The 20,270-nt window shown below is 54.4% G+C and overlaps 2 protein-coding genes across 3 annotated transcripts; both read right to left on the bottom strand.

The window, feature by feature from the left end:
- Nucleotides 1-1,130: 1,130 nt before the first annotated feature.
- LOC136405103 (putative testis-specific Y-encoded-like protein 3) lies at nt 1,131-4,209 on the bottom strand. Its single transcript, XM_066384095.1, has one exon. It carries the CDS (start codon nt 3,846-3,848, stop codon nt 2,778-2,780), a length of 1,071 nt encoding a protein of 356 aa, XP_066240192.1. The 5' UTR covers nt 3,849-4,209; the 3' UTR covers nt 1,131-2,777.
- A 1,806-nt stretch (nt 4,210-6,015) lies between these two features.
- PLAGL2 (PLAG1 like zinc finger 2) lies at nt 6,016-20,217 on the bottom strand. 2 transcript variants are annotated; one of them, XR_010751464.1, is made up of 4 exons: nt 20,086-20,217; nt 13,637-14,009; nt 9,564-11,022; nt 6,016-6,634 (listed from the first exon to the last, which is right to left on the bottom strand). XR_010751464.1 is itself a non-coding variant. In XM_066384090.1 (3 exons), the coding sequence occupies exons 2-3, from the start codon at nt 13,894-13,896 to the stop codon at nt 9,789-9,791; spliced, it is 1,494 nt and encodes a 497-aa protein (XP_066240187.1). In that variant the 5' UTR covers nt 13,897-14,009; nt 20,086-20,217; the 3' UTR covers nt 7,303-9,788. The 2 variants fall into 2 exon arrangements, 1 of the variants encoding a protein (XP_066240187.1); XM_066384090.1 differs by lacking the exon at nt 6,016-6,634 and having other exon boundaries at nt 7,303-11,022.
- Nucleotides 20,218-20,270: the final 53 nt, after the last annotated feature.

Genomic DNA, 20,270 nt, shown 5'->3' with positions numbered 1-20,270 from the left:
CACACAGTTGGGATGAGCTGGATGCCGAGCTGGCCTTAGTTGGGCTCTGTCCTTTTGGGGTGACTGTTCTGTGCTGGTTAGGCCTCCTGTCCCCATGTAGTCATTAGTAGCGTTGCTTTCACTCCCAGATGTGTTCCAGCTAGATGACAAGTGATAAGGTGTCGTCGTCCCCCCCCTACACACACACACACACTGAAATCCTTGGGTAGGAAGCATGCTGTCACAGTACTCGGACACGCATGAAGTCACTCACTCACACAGCGACTTCTGGGGTGAGGTCAGTTTTAAGATGCAAAGCAGCGGACGGAGAGGGGCAGAGGCTGACGGCAGACAGCCGGGGTAGGGAAGTGTCTGCGGCCACAGAACTGAGCGAGCCGGAGAGGAGAAGGAAACTGCAGAGGGAAGAGCCGGTGCGAACACCCCAAGGTTGGAGTGTGCTTAGTTATATTTAAGGAGCAGAGAGGCGGGTGCAGGGGGAACGTCGAGGCAATTGATGGCAGATGTCGGCAGGGACCACAAAACACTAGGCTTTGTCAACCACAATAAGGAATTAGGTCTTTCTGCCCATGGAGGGTTTTAAAAAGGAGAGTGACACAATCGGAGTTATTTTTTCCCCAGACTGAAAGATTTTTATTTATTTATTTTTTCATCATGCATATGGAAGATTCAAAGTGCCATGAATCCTATTCTGATTGGACAAAGCCACCTCACAAATATTTGTTTAGAAGCAGAGATACCAATTACAGTGATGTCGATTACAACATGGCCACTGAAGCACAGAATCATAAAAACCAGAGTTACAGATTTCTTTTTGGAGGTCATCCTCACAGAACAGGGTAACAAATTCCACTCAAAAGTCCTACAAAAGCCACCATATTTAAACTACTTCTAAGTACAGAGTTATATGAACAGGCCACAACAATTTGGTAACAATCATGAATAGCCACAAAAGTTCCCGAATGACATCAAAAAATTACAATGACCTTCTTGTAAGTGTTCTCAACAAAAAGCAACAAACAGGCCTTGTCAACTCAATTTCCCCAGTGGGTAGACAGGGAGAAGGGGACAGATAGGGACTTACTTAAAAGCAGTAAAATGAGAAACATATAGCATTAACTTTTTACAAACCCAAGGTTCTTCCTGGACGGAGAGAACCACTCAAGTTGCAGTGTTCTGTTCATAATCATTCTCATTTTTAAAAACACACTGGTGAATCAAAAGTCAGGCAGAGTCAAGGGGCTCTCTCCTCTGCTCCACCAGCTCGCGGGCATGCCTGCCTTTCCAGCTAGCTGGCCCCAGCTTCTGTTGTACTCCCCTACCAAGAGCACCCCCATTATTTTGTGTCAAGACCTCCCCAAGTCCTGGGAAGAAGACAAGGCCTTCCATGGGAAAGGGCCTGGTACTGTCACCCCCCAAATAATATGGAAACAGCCACAGAAGCCTGGGAAGGGGACGCTGAGGGGAGGCAGCTAAGCTCTGGTGCCTGCAGGAGCTGGTTACAGTTAGTCTGAAGGAACTCGGCATAAACAGACAATGAACCATCCCCATCCCGGGTGGCCCAGACCTCGGGTCTCTCCGTGAAGCAGTCCCCTTTTGAAGAGGCAGGACCTCACTGAAGGGGGAAGGGCAGGGGAGCAGCGGGGACAAAGAGCACGGGCAGTCTCTGAGCCAGCCCTCTCTCTCTGGAGACAAATTCAACAAGAAAGCCTGTTTTCCTCAGCTGTTTATAAAAAACACCTAACTTCAGTAGTTTATGTTGTTTCTAAGCTGTCACTTTAAGGAAAACAAAATGTGAGCTCTGGGCAGGTGTAGTCCCCGTGATCAGAACCACCCCAGCACTCCCAACCTAGCAGCCTAGAACCAGGTAGAGACAGGGGGGGCTGGATTCAGTGGGACTCCAGTGACGGACTCCGGGAGGCAGGCTTCCGGAAGAGACCCTGTCATCGCCCCTGCCCGGAGCACATGTCCCGCTGTGCCAGCACAGCAGAGTTCCTGGGAGTTTGGGGGCTCTCGTATGCATTTGCAGGTGGCCCACCTGCGTCCACGTCCACAGGGAGTTCTTGAGGTCCTTATAGACCTGGGAGTTAGCAGAAAGGTTGGTGGCAACCTGGGCCAAACCCGTGAGAAGAGTGATGGCCAGACCTTCCCAGATAGCAGGCTGCAGGGTAGGACCAACGTGGGTAAAAGCAGTGTAACCACAAAGACTGCGTTACCCACTGCTCCGTGTCCTTGACCGCACTCGTGCCCAAGAGCCATCTGCCATGTGCCCCCTCTGCCAGATGCCCAATAGTCAAGGAGCCTGGGGTAGCCTAGCCTTGTGATCCGGAAGCTCTGAGGATCCCAGTCCAGATGACAGCCAGCACAACGCCCCCACTTCATCATGGGAGGTCAGACCCAGCTTGCCACAGCCAAAGTGCAGGGACAGCATCAAGGGGAAGGTCCGCGGGTTATGGCCTTGAAGAGGCACTGGTCCTCCTTCTGATGACTTGTGCATGCCCGTCTCAAAAATGGGTGGGAAGGCCACGATCCAAGATGGTGGCAGTACATGTCTACAGCATTGGCCACTTGGACAGACACTGTGCCACGAGTCCCGTGACGCGTGAGGGCCACGTGGAAAGACAACCTGGGCCGTGAAGGCCAGTCTTGGAGCTGCATCTGTTCAATGTCCAGGGGGCCAGAGTGCACAGAGGAGAAAGCAGATGGCAGAGCACAGGTGTGGGTCCACAGGAGACAGAAGGAAATCTTACATAGGTAGGGGCCAGGTCCCAAGGCCGGACTTAGCCAGACTGGAAGCCGTAAGGCCTAGCAGGGGGCTCTGTTGGCCACCTTCCTAGGCCTCGCCTGGCTCTGTGGGGCCGATCGCCCAGCAGGTAGTACTGCAGGGGGTTGGGCCACAGGTCATCTTTAATGATCTGGGCCACCCTGTCTGCCTCTGGGAGGCTATGCTGTGAGAACCAGCTGAAGAAGCTGTGGACGGTCTCCCGGTTCCTGTGGACCAGCGCAGGGGGCTCCTGGCCGCGGTGCCATCGGATGCGAGTTGCGACGGACACCACCCGGCCCGAGGATCTGCATTCGTACTCCTTGACGATCACCTTGTTCCGGAAGTAGGGGTTGCTCCAGAAGCGAAACTTGAACTTGCAGCCACTCCTGGCATGCCTGAGATCCCTCACCTCCAAGTTCATCAGGTAGCAGAGTATATCTTCGTCTCGGGGGCTGATCATGGCTGACAGCTCCGGGTGGTTCAGGAAGACGGTGAGCCAGAAGCCGGGAATATTCTGAATGATGAAGCTCCGCCGCGCCAGGTGCAAGCGGCGCATGCGCCCGAAGCGGCGCTCCAGCTGCAGGTAGGCCCAGTCGGCCTGGGCCCCCACGGCCTCCAGCTCCCACTGGATGGCCTCGAACGGGTCCAGAACCGCGTCCAGGTTGAGGGCCCACGGGCCGTAGTACGCCTCCGCTCTCTCCTCCCGCTTCTCCTCCCCGACCGGCTGCCCGGCCGCGTCCATCTCCTCGCCCACCTGCTGCTTCGGCACCTCTCCCTCCGCCTGCCCCGAGAAGATGGCGCCCTCCTCGGTCGTCACTTCCTCGGCCTTCCCTCCGGCTTCGGCCCGAGCCCCCGGCCCCGCTGCGTCACAGGCTCCCGGGGCCTCGCCCGCACCGAGGCCGTGCTCCGGGCTAGGCGCGGGGGCCGCCTCCCGGCGCCGGGGGGCGGGCGGGGCGGCCGCGGGGAACCCGTATCCCCAGGCTCCCCGAGCCCAAGCCGCCGAGGCCGGGCGCGAGCCCCCATCTTGCGCGGGGCCGGGCGGCAGGCGCGCGGCGGCCCCCGGGCCCCCCGCCCCTTCGTCGGCCATCGCCTGCGGGAGCCTCTGGTCTACAAGGACTCGGGGCGCGCGAGCCACGCGGCGAGCTCCGCGAGCGGGGCGGCGGGCTCCCGGGTCCCAGCGGCGGGCGGCGGGCTGCGGGCTGCGGGCTGCTGCGGCGCGTCCGCGGACGGGAGGCGGGATGCGGGAGGCGCGCTCTCCTCCTCCGGCGCGCCCCGCCCCTCGCGCCCCCTCATTCCGGATGTGATTCGCTGGGGTCGCCTGGCTGCGGGGGGCGAGGGAGGCCTGATGGAGGAGCGGCGCGCTTTCCCGTGGGGATGCAGCCAGGGACGCCAGACAGAGCTGGCCCCAGATTAGTGGGGCGCAGGCGGTGAGGGTCAGGGGTGTGCCAAGCAAGGAGCAGCCCGGAGCAGGTACCGGGGGTCAGGCCCACGGCCCGGCCACCACGCCGGGCGATTACCGTTCCCCGCATCGGCGGTGGGCAGGTGGGAGTCTTCCTGTTCCCACAGTCGCCTGCGGCTCTGGGGCAGCTGTAGGACGCTTACAGCTTTGCGCTGGATAAATTACTCAGGCCTATGCAGAAGGGCCCAAGAGGTATAATTTGCAAAGACTAACCACTCAAAACTGGGAGCCGCAGTTGATGGTAATTGATGAGCACACGGAGGTGCGCAAAATAGGTGAAGGAGAAATAAGGTCCGAGTGAGAGGATCTGGGGCAAGGGAAGGTCTCAAATACTGCCAACCGGGCACCAAAGGTGCATCTGCCCGGCTCCCCACACCAGCTGTGTGCTTCAGCTGAAAGGTGGACACTGTTCTAGGCCCAGGGGCTACCGCTTGGCTCTGTACCAGACATTTCACAAATGTGAACTCGAGTCTGAAGGGTCTGTGCTTGGACAGGTAAGAGCCTGAACGGACCAGCCGCTGCAGCCCTAATCTCACACATGCATCTGTGTTCATGTGGTCTTGGCTTCTAAACATGTGGCCTGCGGAGGTCAATACACCTACGCTTCTGTTCTACCTAGAAGTCCTTGCCATCTCCTCCAGAAAGCCTTCAGCCTCCTCTGGCCCAGTGGACAAGACAGCTTTGAGACCCCAGACCCCTAGAGGGCAAGGTGGATTCCCCTGGGGCCCTAGCCAGCAATCTGACCCATTGGAGTGGACAGTGAACATTTGTCAAATAAAGGCCAAAGAGATGAAGGGCCACACAAAACACCTGTTACATTAACACGTGTTAGTGCCCCAAGGACTCCTGGGCTGGACTCCAGGGTTGTACTGCTTAGCTATGGACACTGGCTCCATACCGTGGAGAAGCAAGCTCGGTCTGAGCCCTGGATGGGAGGATCTCAGCAGAGGGGTAGGGCCCAGGAAAGTGGGAACTATGGCACCTTTATTAGCGACTGGCCAAGCCTTGTTGGCCTCTCAACAGTCTGTCTGAACCTAGTGGATAGGAACAAGTATGGGCAAGGGCAGGTCCCAGCTCTGTCACTTACCAGCTGTGCACTGAGGGCAGTAGATGACATTTTTCGTTGACAACCAAAATCCATTCTTCCTAATAGTACCCCAAATTCCCTTTGAGAAACCAATTTTCCTGCCTCAACCTTGTCATCACTGGCGTATAATGACTGCTTTGGGGATAACACAGAAACCCATAAAGGCAAGTGAGACAGGAGATGCTTACGGGGGCTTCTGTGAATAAAAGGACTCCCCTCTCCTAAGAGCCTGTCAAGGTTCCCTTTCTCTTCCTGGTCAGCACTGTGTGAGAGTAGCAGCATTCTACTGCTACACAAAGGGACAAGCCACTTTGTAGACCCTGAGGATGAAGTCACCACTGCGCAAGATAAGGCAGAGAGAAATCAGAATGCCAACACCAACCATCTGAGTTGCTGGGTCAATACTAACCTAAAGACTAATCCATACCTGACATTTTCAGTTGCATGAAATTTCATTAAGCCAATTTCATTTTTCCGACCCCTGCATCCAAGATTAACTGACAGGATGATGCCACTTACTTCAAAGGCATCCTATTAAGATCTTTTATTTCAAAGTGCAAAGTTTCTAGGTGACAAGTGTAGGTTGTCACCGTCTGTCCTACACTCACATTCCCTTGGACACCAAAGATGTTTGGAGATTCTATTTCTTCCCCAGGCTTTTTCTTCAACCCATTCCCCAATCAGACAGGTTCACAACTTCCAGCCACATCATTCAGAAGTTTTTAATAAACAACTTCATTATAAAAACTTTTTTTGAAAATGTAATTCTGTAAAACATTGAAAAATCTACTTTAGCAAAGATACGCCCTGTGCATTTTCTAATGGCACTTATATTTTACAATTAAAAACCTTGTTTTATATAAAGCCAAAAATACTCCAAGAGGTTATTCACTGTGTTTACAAAGTGCTAGAAGGTTTTTGTCTTGTATTTTTCTCTTTAAATAATCTGGCGTTACAAAAGAGTGGCTCCAAAGCCTTGACCACTGGGAGGGAGGGAGGGAGCCGCAGGAGAAGCGGTGTCTCGGGCCGGGGTCTCTAGTGCTGGGTCTTCAGAGGTGGAGAGGTGCACAGGCAGGATCGGCTAAGGAGGTCCGCTTACATCTGACTTGGCCTGGAATGCTTCCAGACCCCTCCACAGAGGCACTAGTTAACATGGTGGATCCTTCTCCTCCCAGAACCACAGAACCAGAACACCCTCTTCCCTGGCCACAGCCCTCCTCGCCAGTGGTGAAGGTCACAGCCAATTCCTTCCACAGCAGGTTCAGAGCTCCAGGGGAGGCCAGGGTGGGATCCCAGAGGAATCTGGATTTTGCTGGCCAACACCTGCCTAAGGCAAAGTTTATTACATAAATATCCTTGTTAAAAAGCAAAATATTGATCCTGTACAATATAACCTGTTAAAAAAAAAAGGTCGTGCTTACAAACAGCTCCTAGATAAAAGGGGAGGTGGGGGGGGGGGGCAGCTACCAAAAGGAAGGGAGAGAGATAGAAAGGGCTATAAGGGGAAAGTTTAGGGCAGTGGGAGAATTTCAACTTAGGACAATATCTACGAGCAAAAAAGTAATCACACCTGCTTCCCGGATTTCCATGAAAATGCCATTTGCAAAAGGTCTGGGCGGGGGAGGGGAGGAGAAACTCATCGGTCCCGTCCCTCCCTCTCACCTGTTTGAGATGCACACATCCTTTGTGCTGACAGAGCTGGGCATGTCATCCTCTGGCCCCAGGACTGCACTCAGCTGTGACCAGCTACCAGCTACAGGCAGGGTGGGAGGGGGCTGCCCCATCCAGGCAGCTCATCACTGAGCACAGTTAAGGATGGTGGGAGAAGGGACGTCGCCCCTTTCTCCTGGTCCCTGTTTGGCCTCTGCCACATGCCATGGCTTCTGTCCTGGACAGATGTCCCTCAGGCTCTCATGACCTCAATATGGGTACCAAAGTGGGTTTGGTATTGAGTGTAGGATAAAGCTATTCTTATCCTTTGAATAATCAGGCCGATAAGGCGTTTTTTTTTTTGTTTTGTTTTTTAATTATGGAAAGGGAGGTTTAAGAAACAGCTGGGTGGCTATGGTCCAAAAATAAAAGGTGAAGGCAGATGTTCCTCTGCACCAGCCAAGTTCACAGTGATAGGGAAAGTCCTGTGCAGGTGAGGGCACTGGAGGGGGGGGGGGGGGCAAGACTCGTTCCAGGTTCTCCAGAGTTGCTTTGCCTGTCCTATGAGTTTCCCAGCATCACTGATGGGGGCTAGAATTCAAGGGAGGGCCAGGAAAGAACAGGCAGAGAAGAGGGGTCTCCTCTAACAGCCTCTGCACACGAGGAGATCAGGGACCTAAGGAGGTGGGGCGGGGGCGGAGCCACTGAGTCTAGTGATGAAGACCAGAGATGAGGAGAATGGCAGCGCAGAGGTGGCCTGGACCCCACGTACCATTTCCTGTCATACGAGTCCCAACAACATGCACAGCATGCAGGAGGTGGCTGCGTACCAAGGTGGACGCTTTACAAATAAATCTTAATCAGTCCCTGGGACTCACTGAAACTAATTTATAGAAGCAAATCACCGAGTCTGATTCTAACCTTGCCAGACATTTTTATATCTGGTTTATTCTTATAAAGGTATCCCAGGCTACCCTGCCTAAATCAAAACATGCTTCTTCTGCACATTGCTTCTAATCAAGGGCTGGGGAGCTCCACTTGCAGGCTTTCGTCTCAGAGTACTGGCCGGGCTGAAGCAGAGGCCTGGGGCTTGGATCTGCCTGTGACCGAAGTTTTTCTAGACGGAAGGGGAGAGGCGGGGACTGGGAGGACGCTGAGGCAGTTCCTTGGTAGTTTGTCCTGAAACCCTAGCGGAGAGGCCAGCAGGAGGCTCCCCCCAGGGAAGTGCCCAGAAATGCTGGCTGCATCTGTAGTAAAGAGGTAGAAGTGTGTTTCTGAATCAGAGTGGAGGTACCTCGGGAGGGTCCCACACTGGTGGCCCCTGAGCTGCTGCGGGAAGAGCTGTGCAGAGCGGAGACGGAGCAGGGACCGGGGCCCGCCGGGCCAGGGCTGTGCTGTCCGCGCAGAGCCCCACCAGTCAGAGGAACTCGTCATTTGTTGCAAGAATCCTTGCTGAGTACCAGGGGCAAAACTGAGGGGGCTACAGAGGAAGGTGGGAGTTGCCGGATGGAGAGCAGAGAAGCCTATGTACAGTGGCCCTGAGTCCAAGGGAACTGCGAAGTGGGGGTGAGCAGGGGGACCCTGTGAGGAAGAGGGTTTGGGGTGGAGGGCTCGGACGCACCCACAGATTCGGGCTCAACTATCTGCCCAGTCCTAACTTTCTGAAAACTCTTCTTCCAACAACTCCACGACTTCCTGGAGAAGGGGTGAGTAGGAGGGAGACGAATGAGGGGCTCACACCCCTTCCTTTGCTATTCGCACCAGCCTAGAACCCAGTCCCTCCCAAGACTCGTGATCACAGCACATGATGTTCGGGGCGAGGGTCAGGGAATGGGAAGGAAGAGAAGTGGGTATGCCTTTCATTTCTCCCCTCCCTGCTCCAGAAGGAGGACGCGGGGTCACGACGTGTCCCTGGAGGAGAACAGAACTGCAGACCTGTGAGGAAGCTGCTCCTGTCCCCCTGCCTGTGTCCTGCGGCCCCTGCCAAGGAGGGCAGGGACAGACACAGCCAGGGACAGCGGCGGGGGCGGGAGCAGTCCAAAGTCAGTTTATTTCCCCACGGGGGAAAAATAGGACCTCAAGTGAAGAGAAGTCAGCGAGACCCGACTCCGCCTTGTAAACAAGGCTCCAGTTAACACCAGGTACCAAAAGGTTCCAGCTGGTGCCAACCGGAACAGACTGGTGGGAATGGATTCACGGTGTGTAAACAATGTGCACTGCAATCACGCTAAGGCTGACAGCTCGGCCGGGGAGTGGTGTGTCTGAAGCGACCGTGTAAACAGGACCGTTGTGGGACAACACTGAGAGCGGGTGCTGGTACGGGAGTGGGGGGCACAGAGGCCCTCTCCCCTGCCTGGGGTTTGGAAGCAGGTGATGGAGCCGAGGGAACCCCTGCAGCAGGACGTGACCAACTGCCGTGGGGTCTGCAGGTTGGGACCAGAAGGCGGGCTTCTTCAGCTAGTTTTCTCGAGGTCATCCAAAGTGAAACCCTCTGTGTCCCTAACAGGTCTCCCCTTCCCCACAGAGAAGGAGGTTCTGACACTTTGGAGAAGGAGAGGACTAAATGTGGCTCCCGATTCAGATCAAAAACGTAAGAGGAAAGATACCTGAAGTCCTATAGTATGCGACCTTTTCACGGGGCTGGGCTCAAGGCTCCTCCCGGAACGTCCTGGGGCCCGAGCCCCCAAACCAAGTGCTCCACACAGACACTGGAATCTTCTGTTTGACTCCAGCTCCGAATGCTCAGCGGCCTTCACGGGGACGCAGGTGGGATGGACAGGCAGCTCCCGAACGGAGTCTGGGAGTCCGGGCCGGAGCTCGGGCCTCGGGGGCTACTGGAACGCCTGGTGGAAACGGGGCAGGGTGGTGGTGCTCAGGCCCGAGGTGAAGACGGGGGGCAGGGAGTGCAGAGGCCCGAAGTTCAGCGGCGCCCCAGCTCCCGGGGGATCCTGAGGCTGGGCCTGCAGTGTGGTGAGCAGGGGCTGCGCCTCGGCCTGGGAGTAGCCCATGACCAGGCCCCCCGCGGCCCCGGGCGGGTTGCAGGCGGGCAGGTTGAGGGGCAGAAAGCCCAGGAGGTGGGAGAAGTCCACGTTAGCAGCGCAGAGGGCCTCGGAGAGGTTGGCGGGGCTCTTGGCGAGCAGTGCTTCGTCTAGGAGGGCTGCCGCCGCTGCCGCCGGCTGAGGTGAGGCGGGCTGGGCTTCGGCGGACGCGAGAGACAGGCCTCCGGGGAGCTCCGCCAGGAAACTATCCACCTCCACTTTGGGCAACTTGTCGGGCAAGTATGAGGTAGATCCAAGCTGGTATTTGGGAGGAAGCTGAGCTGGAGAGGAGATAGGTGAGGACTCCAGAGGGTAGCCCATCCCCATGGGCAGTGTGTTGTGCACGAGGGAGTGTGGCATGCCCGCTCCGGGCATGGCAGGGATGTGGGCACCATACACACCCATGGGTAACATGCTGGGGAAGGCCTTGGCCCCCATCATGTCCCGGGAGGCCATGCACAGCACGGGGCTCAGCTCTTCCTTCACACTGACTGTGGAGCTGCAGCTGAGCAGGCCCAGCATGTCTACTGGCTCTGTCTTAATCTTGAGCAGCTCCTGCGAGTGGCTCTTCTTGACATGCCGGGTCAGGTGGTCCTTGCGGCCAAACCGCTGGGCACAGTACTGGCACAGGAAGTCCTTCCGGCCCGTGTGCACCACCAGGTGCCGCCGCACGTCCTTCCGAGTGTAGAAGCGCCGGTCGCAGTGGTCGCAGGGGTGCTTCTTCTCCTTGGCCCCGCCCGCCGCCCTGCGCGAGTGGGCCTTCAGGTGCTCGAGCAGCGCCTGGGTGCTCTCGAAGGCCTGCAGGCACACCTTACAGCTGAGGTCGCCGCTGCTGGCGGCGTGCATGGCCAGGTGCCGCCGGTAGCCCAGCTTCGTGTTGTAGTTCTTCCCGCACTCGGAGCAGTGGAGGGCCTCCTTGTTGGGGTCGTGGGTCTGCAGGTGGTTCCGGAGATGGTCCTTGCGGTGAAACATCTTATCACAGTACATGCACTGGTGTGGTTTCTGGGCTGAGTGGGTGGCCATATGCCTGGGGTTGGGATGGAGGAGAGAGGAGAGAGACAGGGTCACAAGGGCTGGCCGGACAACTGAGGTGCCCATCCACAGGGCACTAGATGTAAAAATCACGGAAGGGCCGTGCAATGGGACGGATGGGATACCATGCCAAGCACATTCTAGATATCCTTGCCCACCTGCAGAATCACATATAGGGACGAGCAAGAGTAGGGTTACAGTTGTTTATACGAAAAACCAATACAATAATCAGTAAATAATGACACAAGAATACACTGTTTTGCATACTCCCAACTGTAACCCAGCTCTGCCCCGCCCCGGATGTACTCTTCCCTGCAGCACTGTGTATAGTAGCAACACATCAGAAACAAGCTAAATGCTCAACAGGGGATTGGTTCTATAAATTATGATAAATCAATAAAATGACTCAACTTTCAAAAAAATGAGTCAGCTTTCTATGTACCCACAGGCAACAAGCTCCTAAAACACAGTAAGTGAAAACCAGTAACGACACCACACAGAAGAGTACAGATGGACGGGTCTGACGCAGAGAAAAGAGGGAGATGGTGCAAGTGTGCCTGTGTGCTGGAAATACTTCTGGGAGGGTATGGAAGAACTGACCACACTGGTACCTTGGGGGAGAACAAGTATACATCTTACGGGTGTGATGGAGAACTTCCATGTGTACCTTTTGGTACCTTTGGAATTCTGAATTATGTGAGTGTATTTCCTTTTCAAGGGATTAAATGACACAATAAAAGGAAAATGAAATATATCTAAATTTCCTGATCTGGGGCTGAGTCAAAAAGGAATTTCAGGACAGTATAGTAATACAACCCCTGAAAATAAAAAGGGAGTCTACATTGGACTGTCCCCGCAGCTGCCTTTGGGGAGAATGACTTCAATGTGAGGAAAATTCGCTTTTCACTGCGTGCCCATTTGTACAGTTGAAATTGTTTGCAATATAAACCAGTATCTTTGAAAACCTGTTTTCATGGTGTGGCAGCTCAGGGTGCCCCTTGGTTCACCTGCTGCCATCTGGCTAAGCAGCAGCTCCGACTCTAGGAATTCAGTCCAGAGCTCCTTAATACGTTCAGAATCGGCTCAGCAAGACACAGCGGGCCCAGTATTTGCCAGGCCCTCTGGGAGCTGAATTATGAACCTGCTCTCCGTAAGGGGCTGCAGCACAGGGCAGGCCCGGCCACCAGTCTGTCAGTGGCAAAGGCTAATTTTAAACACAGACCTTGAGAACTGGGCTCACTTTGGCAGGAGGCCCGCTGTCTCTAGCATGGCACCCAGGAAGCCTTTCTACCTGAGGGCATCAAGCATCCCCGTGACAGCTCATGCGAGGCCCACGCCCACGCCTGTGAGGGTCACTACTGACCTCCTGTGACATAACGGATGTGACTGTCTGCGAGGGAAGTGACAAGGGACCCACAGTCCACTTCCCCCATTCTGCACGAGAAGGCACAGCAACCCACCTCGGGTCACAGATGAGCGCGGGGAGAGCAGGGCCCGCCTCTCTGACTGGGACCTTTCTGCAGCCCCGCTCCAGCACCCAGACTGTCACCACGAGGGTCCCAGAGGGCATTTGAGACCGTGCTCCTCAGCATGTATCATCAGTCTGGCTCAAATAAACGCATAAAAATTCTCCAAAAAAAAAATGATGGTCTAAGAGGGGAGCCTCAGCTTGAGTCCACCGAAGACACAGGAGCGCCCGGAATCAAAGCCCTGCTGAGGACCACGGACCTGTCGTGAGGGCAGGCCGGGTCACACACCACCTGGTACCTGTCTGAGTTCATCCCCATCCAGACAAGGAACTGGAGCTCTGTGGTTGTCTTGTTCACATAGTTCCTTGTTTGCTGTCTATCTCCACTATTGAGACAGTGACCTCCAGGAGGGCCAGCCGGCCTGTGCACCTGCGCCCAGCGTGGAGCGGGAGCTCAGGACGCCACGGTGTGGCGGACATGGCGCCGGAGGACAGCGCAGCAGGCAGGCCCTGCAGCTGGACGGGGCATGCGCACGCTGGGCAGTCAGCACTGCTCTCAGGCCTCTTCCCTTCAGGCTGCTCTGTGTCTGCATGCACCAGGGCTTCCCAGGCCCGTGTCACTGCCGCAGGGGTTCTTGGGCTTACCGACCCAGAGGCCAGCGGGGACTCCACAGACAGAAGCAGTCATCTGAGTGACAGGCTGGCTCAGGAGAAGAGGCACTGTAGGACCTAAGAAGCTACATGACCTTGGGTAAGTTCCTTCCCCACTCTGAGCCTCCACTTTATAATTTATAGATTGGACCAAGCGTCTCCTTTTCCTGCCAAAGTTCTAAGACGGAGTACTCATTTCTGGCCGAGATTTTCACCATTACCTTAAAGGAGTGGGGAAAGTGGTATAGAAAAAAACGTTCAATCTAGGTTCTTCATGGCTGTCTGATACTGTACCCATCCGAGTCCAGTGTTTGAATAAAAACCACCACCATTATTTTTTAGTGAGTGACCCCCCCCTCACTATAAGTGGGCACTCAGGACCCACTTATAGGACAAATGAAACCCCACTCTTCGGACACATTCAGTGGAGTCTCTCTGGCTTTGTCCTCTGGAAACCAAGGACAGGAAGAGGCATGAGGGTGCCACCTACCTGTACAGCTTATACTTGGAGGCGAAGGCCTTGCCACAGTGCAGCTGAGGGCAGCTGTACGGCCTCTGCTCTGGGGCGGGGAGGCTGTGCGGCCTCAGCTTGTCCCCGCTGGAGAAGGGCGGCCCCGAGATCTCACATTGGCACTTCACCTGACTCTCCGCCTCCCGGCCCCGGGGCCTGGGAACTAGTTTCCAGCCCGCTTCCTCCTCCTGCTTTGCATCTTGAATCCAGGGGGGGACGCTGGTGAAAAATGTGGTCATGGCAAGGCTAATGGCGAAGGGCCATGTTATCCAGAAAGCCTCGCCATCGGCTCCGCGCGGGCTCTCTGCTCGGTCACGCCTCCGACGCAGCCTTCAGAAAACAATCTCCTCACCTGAAACATCAGGACACCGGGGTTAGGGAGCCCAATACCACGAAAACATGGCCTCTGGAGGCAAACAGAGCCCATCCCAATCTCAGCCCTTCCAATCGCTTCCTTCCCTGAACTGTTTCCTCATTTACAGAGACAGGCTTAATAATCTCCTGAATCCGAAGAATGTTTTGAGGATTAAATGAGATGAGCACAAAGCATTCATCAGAAGGCTGGGCATCTAGTAAGTACTTCGTGGTAACCATTATTATCAGTACCACCTAGGCTGATAGTACTTCGTGGTATCCATTATTATCAGTACCACCTAGGCTGATAGTACTTCGTGGTATCCATTATTATCAGTACCACCTAGGCTGATAGTACTTCGTGGTAACCATTATTATCAGTACCACCTAGGCTGATAGTACTTCGTGGTATCCATTATTATCAGTACCACCTAGGCTGATAGTACTTCGTGGTATCCATTATTATCAGTACCACCTAGGCTGATAGTACTTCGTGGTAACCATTATTATCAGTACCACCTAGGCTGATAGTACTTCGTGGTAACCATTATTATCAGTACCACCTAGGCTGATAGTACTTCGTGGTATCCATTATTATCAGTACCACCTAGGCTGATAGGAAACAAGATAATCTGAGAACACACAAGCCCTAAACTCCAAACTCTCTCCTCTAACTTCTCTTTCACATCCTTTCCACTAAACTTAGGAAGAGCGGCTCCCCCCTTCCTAACTCCCGCCACCCACTACTTTCCACTATTCTCCTCCTCATGGAGGTGCTAAGGAGCAATAAAATGCCCAGAAAGCAACAGAAGAGGAAGAAAAACCTTTTCTTAGGGAGTAAGTTTACACCCTGAAAAGACAGCCCCTGTGCCAGCAGCACATCAACATCAAGAAGTTCTGAGGAGGCAATAGAGTCCAGCATTTCCCCTAAACCAGTATTTGTCCCATCCGGCCCTCCTCCACGTCTCTGGGTCTCAGGCCCAGGTCATGTGTCTTTTTTTTTTTTTTTTTTTTTTTTACGGACACAGAGCAAGAGTCAGAGAGAGGGATAGACAGACAGGAACGGAGAGAGATGAGAAGCAGCAATCATCAGTTTTTCATTGTGGCACTTTAGTTGTTCATTGATTGATTTCTCATATGTGCCTTGACCGTGGGGCTACAGCAGACTGAGTAACCCCTTGCTCAAGCCAGCAACCTTGGGCTCAAGCTGGTGAGCTTTGCTCAAATCAGATGAGCCCACGCTCAAGCTGGTGACCTCGGGGTCTTGAACCTGGGTCTTCAGCATCCCAATCTGACACTCTATCCACTGCGCCACCACCTGGTCAGACCCAGGTCATGTGTCTTTAGCAAAGCCTGTCCCACTCCCCAAGCTGTTGAGCAGCGCCTCCTACAGACCCTCACAGTACACACGCATTTCTCTATGACAAGCAAGTAACACTTGCATTACAATTTAGTCTCCTCCACTAAACTTACTGAGGACTCAGATCATATCTGTTGCACTTCCACACACCTAACATCTAAAACAGGACCCTCAGCTTTCTTTTAGATGGGTGAATTGGTTGTTGAATGTAAGTTGATTCTCAGGAAGTTCTAGTTTAAACTGAGTTGACAGCAGTTCCAATGTGTGGAGCCATTATCTTGAAGTCTGATCCTTTCTTTTGTTGAGTAGAAGGAGTGGGGAAGGGGACAGCTGAAACAAGGTGACACTACTTCTGTCTTGACATCAACTCAGAGAAAGAGGATAGGAGTTGCCAAACTGACTCTCAAAAGGGGGACAACAGACCCACAGTCACACTCACAAGCTCAGCACAGATTACCAATCGCAATGCAACTTGCTACAACAGGGGTTCCCTTTGAAGGGGTCATGCCAAAATATGGTCATGAGGCTTTTCCATGTGAAGGGAGCAAAGGGGGGTGTCCGGGGACTGTCCATGAGAATCTGGGGAGGGCTCCAACCACACAAACTAGCTGTGGCCCACAGAACGCTTGCTCAGCTCATCAGCACCTGCTGCTTACAGTGACCATTCATCCAACAGACCGGCCGTGGACGAGATGATGGGATCAGCGGGTTCATGCCCTAGAGAGCTTTGCTCATCATTAACATGAGCTATGTCCTGTTCAGGAACCATTCCACTTGTTGAAGAAACATTCAGTGTAACATGATAAACATTTCCCCATCACAAGTGGAGATTTGCCTTTAGAAAGATCTGCACAAAGGTGGTTGCATTTGCATGAGTCACGTGCTGGTGAGGCGTAGGTAGCACTAAAAACTAGTCCCACTTGAGCCTGAGTCAAGGCATACTGACCTGCTTCACTATAAACCTCAAAGGCCTCTGACGTCTGGCTTTCATTGTTTGAGTCGCCTCCTTCTTCACAGGGGTGGAATTACCTGTTTACAATACCAGCGATTTCTATGCACCTTGGAATTGGGTGGCCAGCAAGCGGGAGTCTGAATGTCTAGTGTGGAGGGGATTCCCCCACCTTCAAAGTCAAAATGCTGCTCTCGCTTGGTCTCTGAATCCGTGCGCCTCAGCCTCTGGAAAGCTGGGAAAGGCAGCCAAAGGGAAGCTGGCTGCATCACGCTGGCTCCTGTGCGAGGGGAGCCGAGCCCTGGAAATTCCACACAAACTCAGAAAGAGAACAGTACATCCCCCACCTCCCACACGTCCACCTCATCGGTTCTCCTGAACAAGCACAAACAAGACACAGCAGTTCAGCGCGCTGCTACTGAAAGAGTGAGTAATGGGCTTCTAGGAAACAGGCTGGCGGCAGCTAAGAGCTCAGGAGGCTGTACTCAGAACCAAAGGAGCAAGGCGGCAGCCATGTGCTTGCCTTGATCTGCGTTTAATGGGGCTATGGCTTTAAAAAGAAAACGGCCAACACCCTGATCCTATTCCCCCTATGCTTTTAAAAAGGCACAGCGGAAGTCCTTACCTACAGTCACTGAAAGGCTGCCCAATAACCCAAGCTGCTAGTTTTTCCTTAGGAACCCTTTTGGGAATCCAGTCTCCCTCTCTCCGTCCTTTGTCTGCAAACTCCTGTCACCCAGAAGGACTGGGCTTCCCTCGCGCGACCTGGCCCATTCCTTCACACCGCTTCCTCCGCCAGGCTGTCAGAGAAGCCTGCTTCTCTTTCAAAGCTGCTCTTCTGGTCGCACTCACTAACTGTAACCATCGAGAAGCTGACAGAACCTGTTCCCATGAAACAGCACGATCAATCCCTCCCAAGTGACAGTGTATTTTCATCCTAAGATTCGTCTGGCGCCGATCTGGAGAGGGAGGTCGCACGGAAGGAACCTTGGACCTGCTATCAAAAGCGTTGCCCTGGCTGGCTGTGACACCGTGGGCAGGTTATTTTGCTTCTCTGAACCTCAGTTTCCTCAATTTCTAAAAGAGATGTACTGGGAGCATCTGAGATCTTGCTTCCTGACATTGTCCTCGGTTTCGCTCCAGTAAATGCTTATAAAAATTCTAAACCAAAATAAAATGGAGACTCCTTGTTCTAACCTACAATATTCTGATGGAGGATTAAGTGAAACGACAGTCTTGAGAGCGTCTGACATGTAAAGTGTGTGATGCACGCGGTCGCAGTGCCCGCTCCGACATCTGAGTCGTCGGCCTCTTTCCACGTGCGGCCTGAGTAGGACTTCTCCTCCCCACCCCTCTTAACCTTCAGTGTTAACCTTCCAGACCTCAGCTTCCTTCCCTTCCCAGCATCTCCGCCGAATGCACCCTTCCCCTTTCCCCTCAAAGCGAGCCTCGGACATCCCCGCACCAGCCCCCTCTACTTCACCGTCCCACAGGACCACATCCTGGGCCTGACTTCTCTCCCTTCAGGAGACTCCGATATTACTATCCATGCCCCAAATCCAAACGCTTGGTAAAAACTCGGTGGCCTCTTTGGAAGCTGACAGGAGACGAACGGCTCCCTAGTCTGTCTGTCCTGTCGTGAGCCATGATGCTGGCTGCCTTCTGATGCAACTAGTTTTTATGGTGTTACATCATCTCTATAGAAACTGCGTTCTTTCTCCATTATTAGCCTGTTTCCTCATCTGTAAAACGAAAAATCCTTACCTCACGGGCTTGCCTGTAAGGGTTATGTTAGCCAGGTACGCAAGTGCTCAGCGCAGGGCTGGGCTTGCTGTGGGTACCCAACAAAGGGCAGTGATTATCTTTGCCTTTGTATTGAGTTGCATGCTCCCACCTTCTGCTGCCACACTTGAATTCTAACCCTTTGGAAAAACTGCTGAGAAATGGCCCTCCTGCAGCAAGGAAAGGGTTAATCCCTAAGTGTTCTTAACTAGAGAGACCCACAGAGGATTAACAGCTCCACTTCAGTGACTACCCTAAAATAGCTTTTATCCCTCCTGCCTAAGAGCTACTTGGGGATCTGAAGAACTCAATTCAACACCTGCCGAGGAGGAAACACGCCCTGGAACCCGTTCCTTGGGGTGGATAGAATCTTCTCTTAAGCAGAACCCAAAATAGCAACGGGGAAATTATAAATAGATTTAAAGGAGGAAAAACAACAACAACAAACAACAACAGGACCTGACCTGGAAACCAGAAACAAATCCAAGAGACACAGTGACTGGCAGAAAAACAGTGAGACGCGGAGGAGACGGGCTACCCCCCTCACGCACGCTCTCACACACACCCCAGCGTGGTGGGAGAATTAAATTACAGCGGCTGGAGAGTCTCAGTGACTTGCATCATTCCAACAGACATCAAACTGGATTAACAGGGGTTGGATTTGCTCTCGGGCGGGCGGGCTGTTATGTTAGTTCTGTCCGTTTAGATGGGCTAACTCCAAGTCCCTTTGAGTCGCTATTTCCTCCCGTTCCCTCGGCCTCACACTCTCCGGGAGGCCTGAAAAAAAAAGGGCTGCCCCTCACTCCAGCCCCATTTTCATGCAGAAGAAACCTGATTAGAGACCCACACCCGCCCCCGCCCCAATCTGGTGGCCTCACCTGGGAGGTGGGTGGTGGGGGGGGGGGTGGCTATTAGAAACCCAAGGCTAGCCTCTATCACGGTCCTTTACTGACAGATGGGAAAATACAGAAGCCAGGGGACAGGCCACAGGGGCAGGTGATAGCACCAACAACTCCCTCACACTGAGGTCCCCTTATCTTCTTCTACCTTCCAGGTCCCTCTCCCCCACCAAGATGGGGCCATAGTGCGGGACTGGACTAGCAGGAAACCGCCCGGCTCCTCCGACCGCATCTAGACCACCCAGCTGCGTGGTGGGAAAGGTCACGTTGCCCGGGGAGCTGGGCGAGATGGCAGTGGACGGCCGCTGGGGAAGGAACAGATTCAGGCACGGGTCTGGAGAGCTCAGGGATGGGACGGAAAGCGCAGGTATAGGGCCAGGAATAATGGGCACGCGAACTGGATCTCTAAGGGACCCCACCAAAAAAAAAAAGAAAAGAAAAAGAAAAAAGAAAAGAAAGAAAAGAGATGGGGGGCGAGGGGGATGGGTCCAGATAGTCACAAGTCAATCCCCCGAATTTCCAGAGTGCGGATCGGTATCGGGACGAAAGATATCAAAGGTGAGAGCGCATGGTTACTGCGGAGGGAAGTCTGGGCAGGTCTTAATCGGAGTTCTCCAGAACCAGGTATTTGAGAAGAACCTCAAAGAGGACTGCGAGGTTCTGGAAAGTGAAACAGAAGGTAAAGAGCGGACTCTTCGGAGCAGGGAAGGGGGTTCTGTGAGTCCGGGTAGGCGTGTCTGAAGAGAGGGAGCAGGTGCAGCCTCTCTGGGTCTCCAGGGACCCCGGGGGTTGGAGGTAGGGGACCCTTCGGGCTGCGTCTCCCGATCTCGGAAGGGAGGGGGGCCGGTGGAGTTTCTTCGCGTCCCCTAGACCCAAGTATCGGGTCCGGAGAGAGTTTTCGTCACCCTGGGGCCTATCTGGGCCCGGGCTGACGCAGAAGGGGCCCCGGCCGGGGGTGTGGACGGCCGCGCCGAGGGGCCCGAGAAGAGGGGCGCCGCCGCTCCGGGTGCTGGGCGCGCGGGCGCAGCGAGACGGTCTCCCGCCCCGCTCCCCGCCGTCCCCCAGGGCCCTCGCCGGCACTCACCACGCTCGGGACCCCGCGCTGCGGGCCGGGCCGCGCTCGGGCTCCGCCAGGCCCGCTCAGGCCCCGGTAGTGGCGGCGGTCGGGCCATTGTACGGTGCATTGTGGGAGCCGCGCGAGCGGGCGCTCGGGCCGTGAGGGGGCGGTGCCGCGGGCTCTCTATGGTCCCGCCCGCCGGCTAGAGCGGC

This window comes from Saccopteryx leptura, chromosome 5 (assembly GCF_036850995.1).
Source record: "Saccopteryx leptura isolate mSacLep1 chromosome 5, mSacLep1_pri_phased_curated, whole genome shotgun sequence".
Lineage (NCBI taxonomy): Eukaryota > Metazoa > Chordata > Mammalia > Chiroptera > Emballonuridae > Saccopteryx > Saccopteryx leptura.
The sequence above is the reverse complement of the archived record's forward strand: the minus strand, read 5'-3'. Positions and strand labels throughout refer to the sequence as shown.

Excerpts from the sequence above, each read along its gene's own strand:
- PLAGL2 (XM_066384090.1), bottom strand. The coding sequence starts at position 13,896 with ATGACCACATTTTTCACCAGCGTCCCCCCCTGGATTCAAGATGCAAAG. Across the intron at positions 11,023-13,636 it reads TCCAAGTATAAGCTGTACAG|GCATATGGCCACCCACTCAG; the intron begins GTAGGTGGCACC and ends TCCCAACCCCAG.
- LOC136405103 (XM_066384095.1), bottom strand. The coding sequence starts at position 3,848 with ATGGCCGACGAAGGGGCGGGGGGCCCGGGGGCCGCCGCGCGCCTGCCG.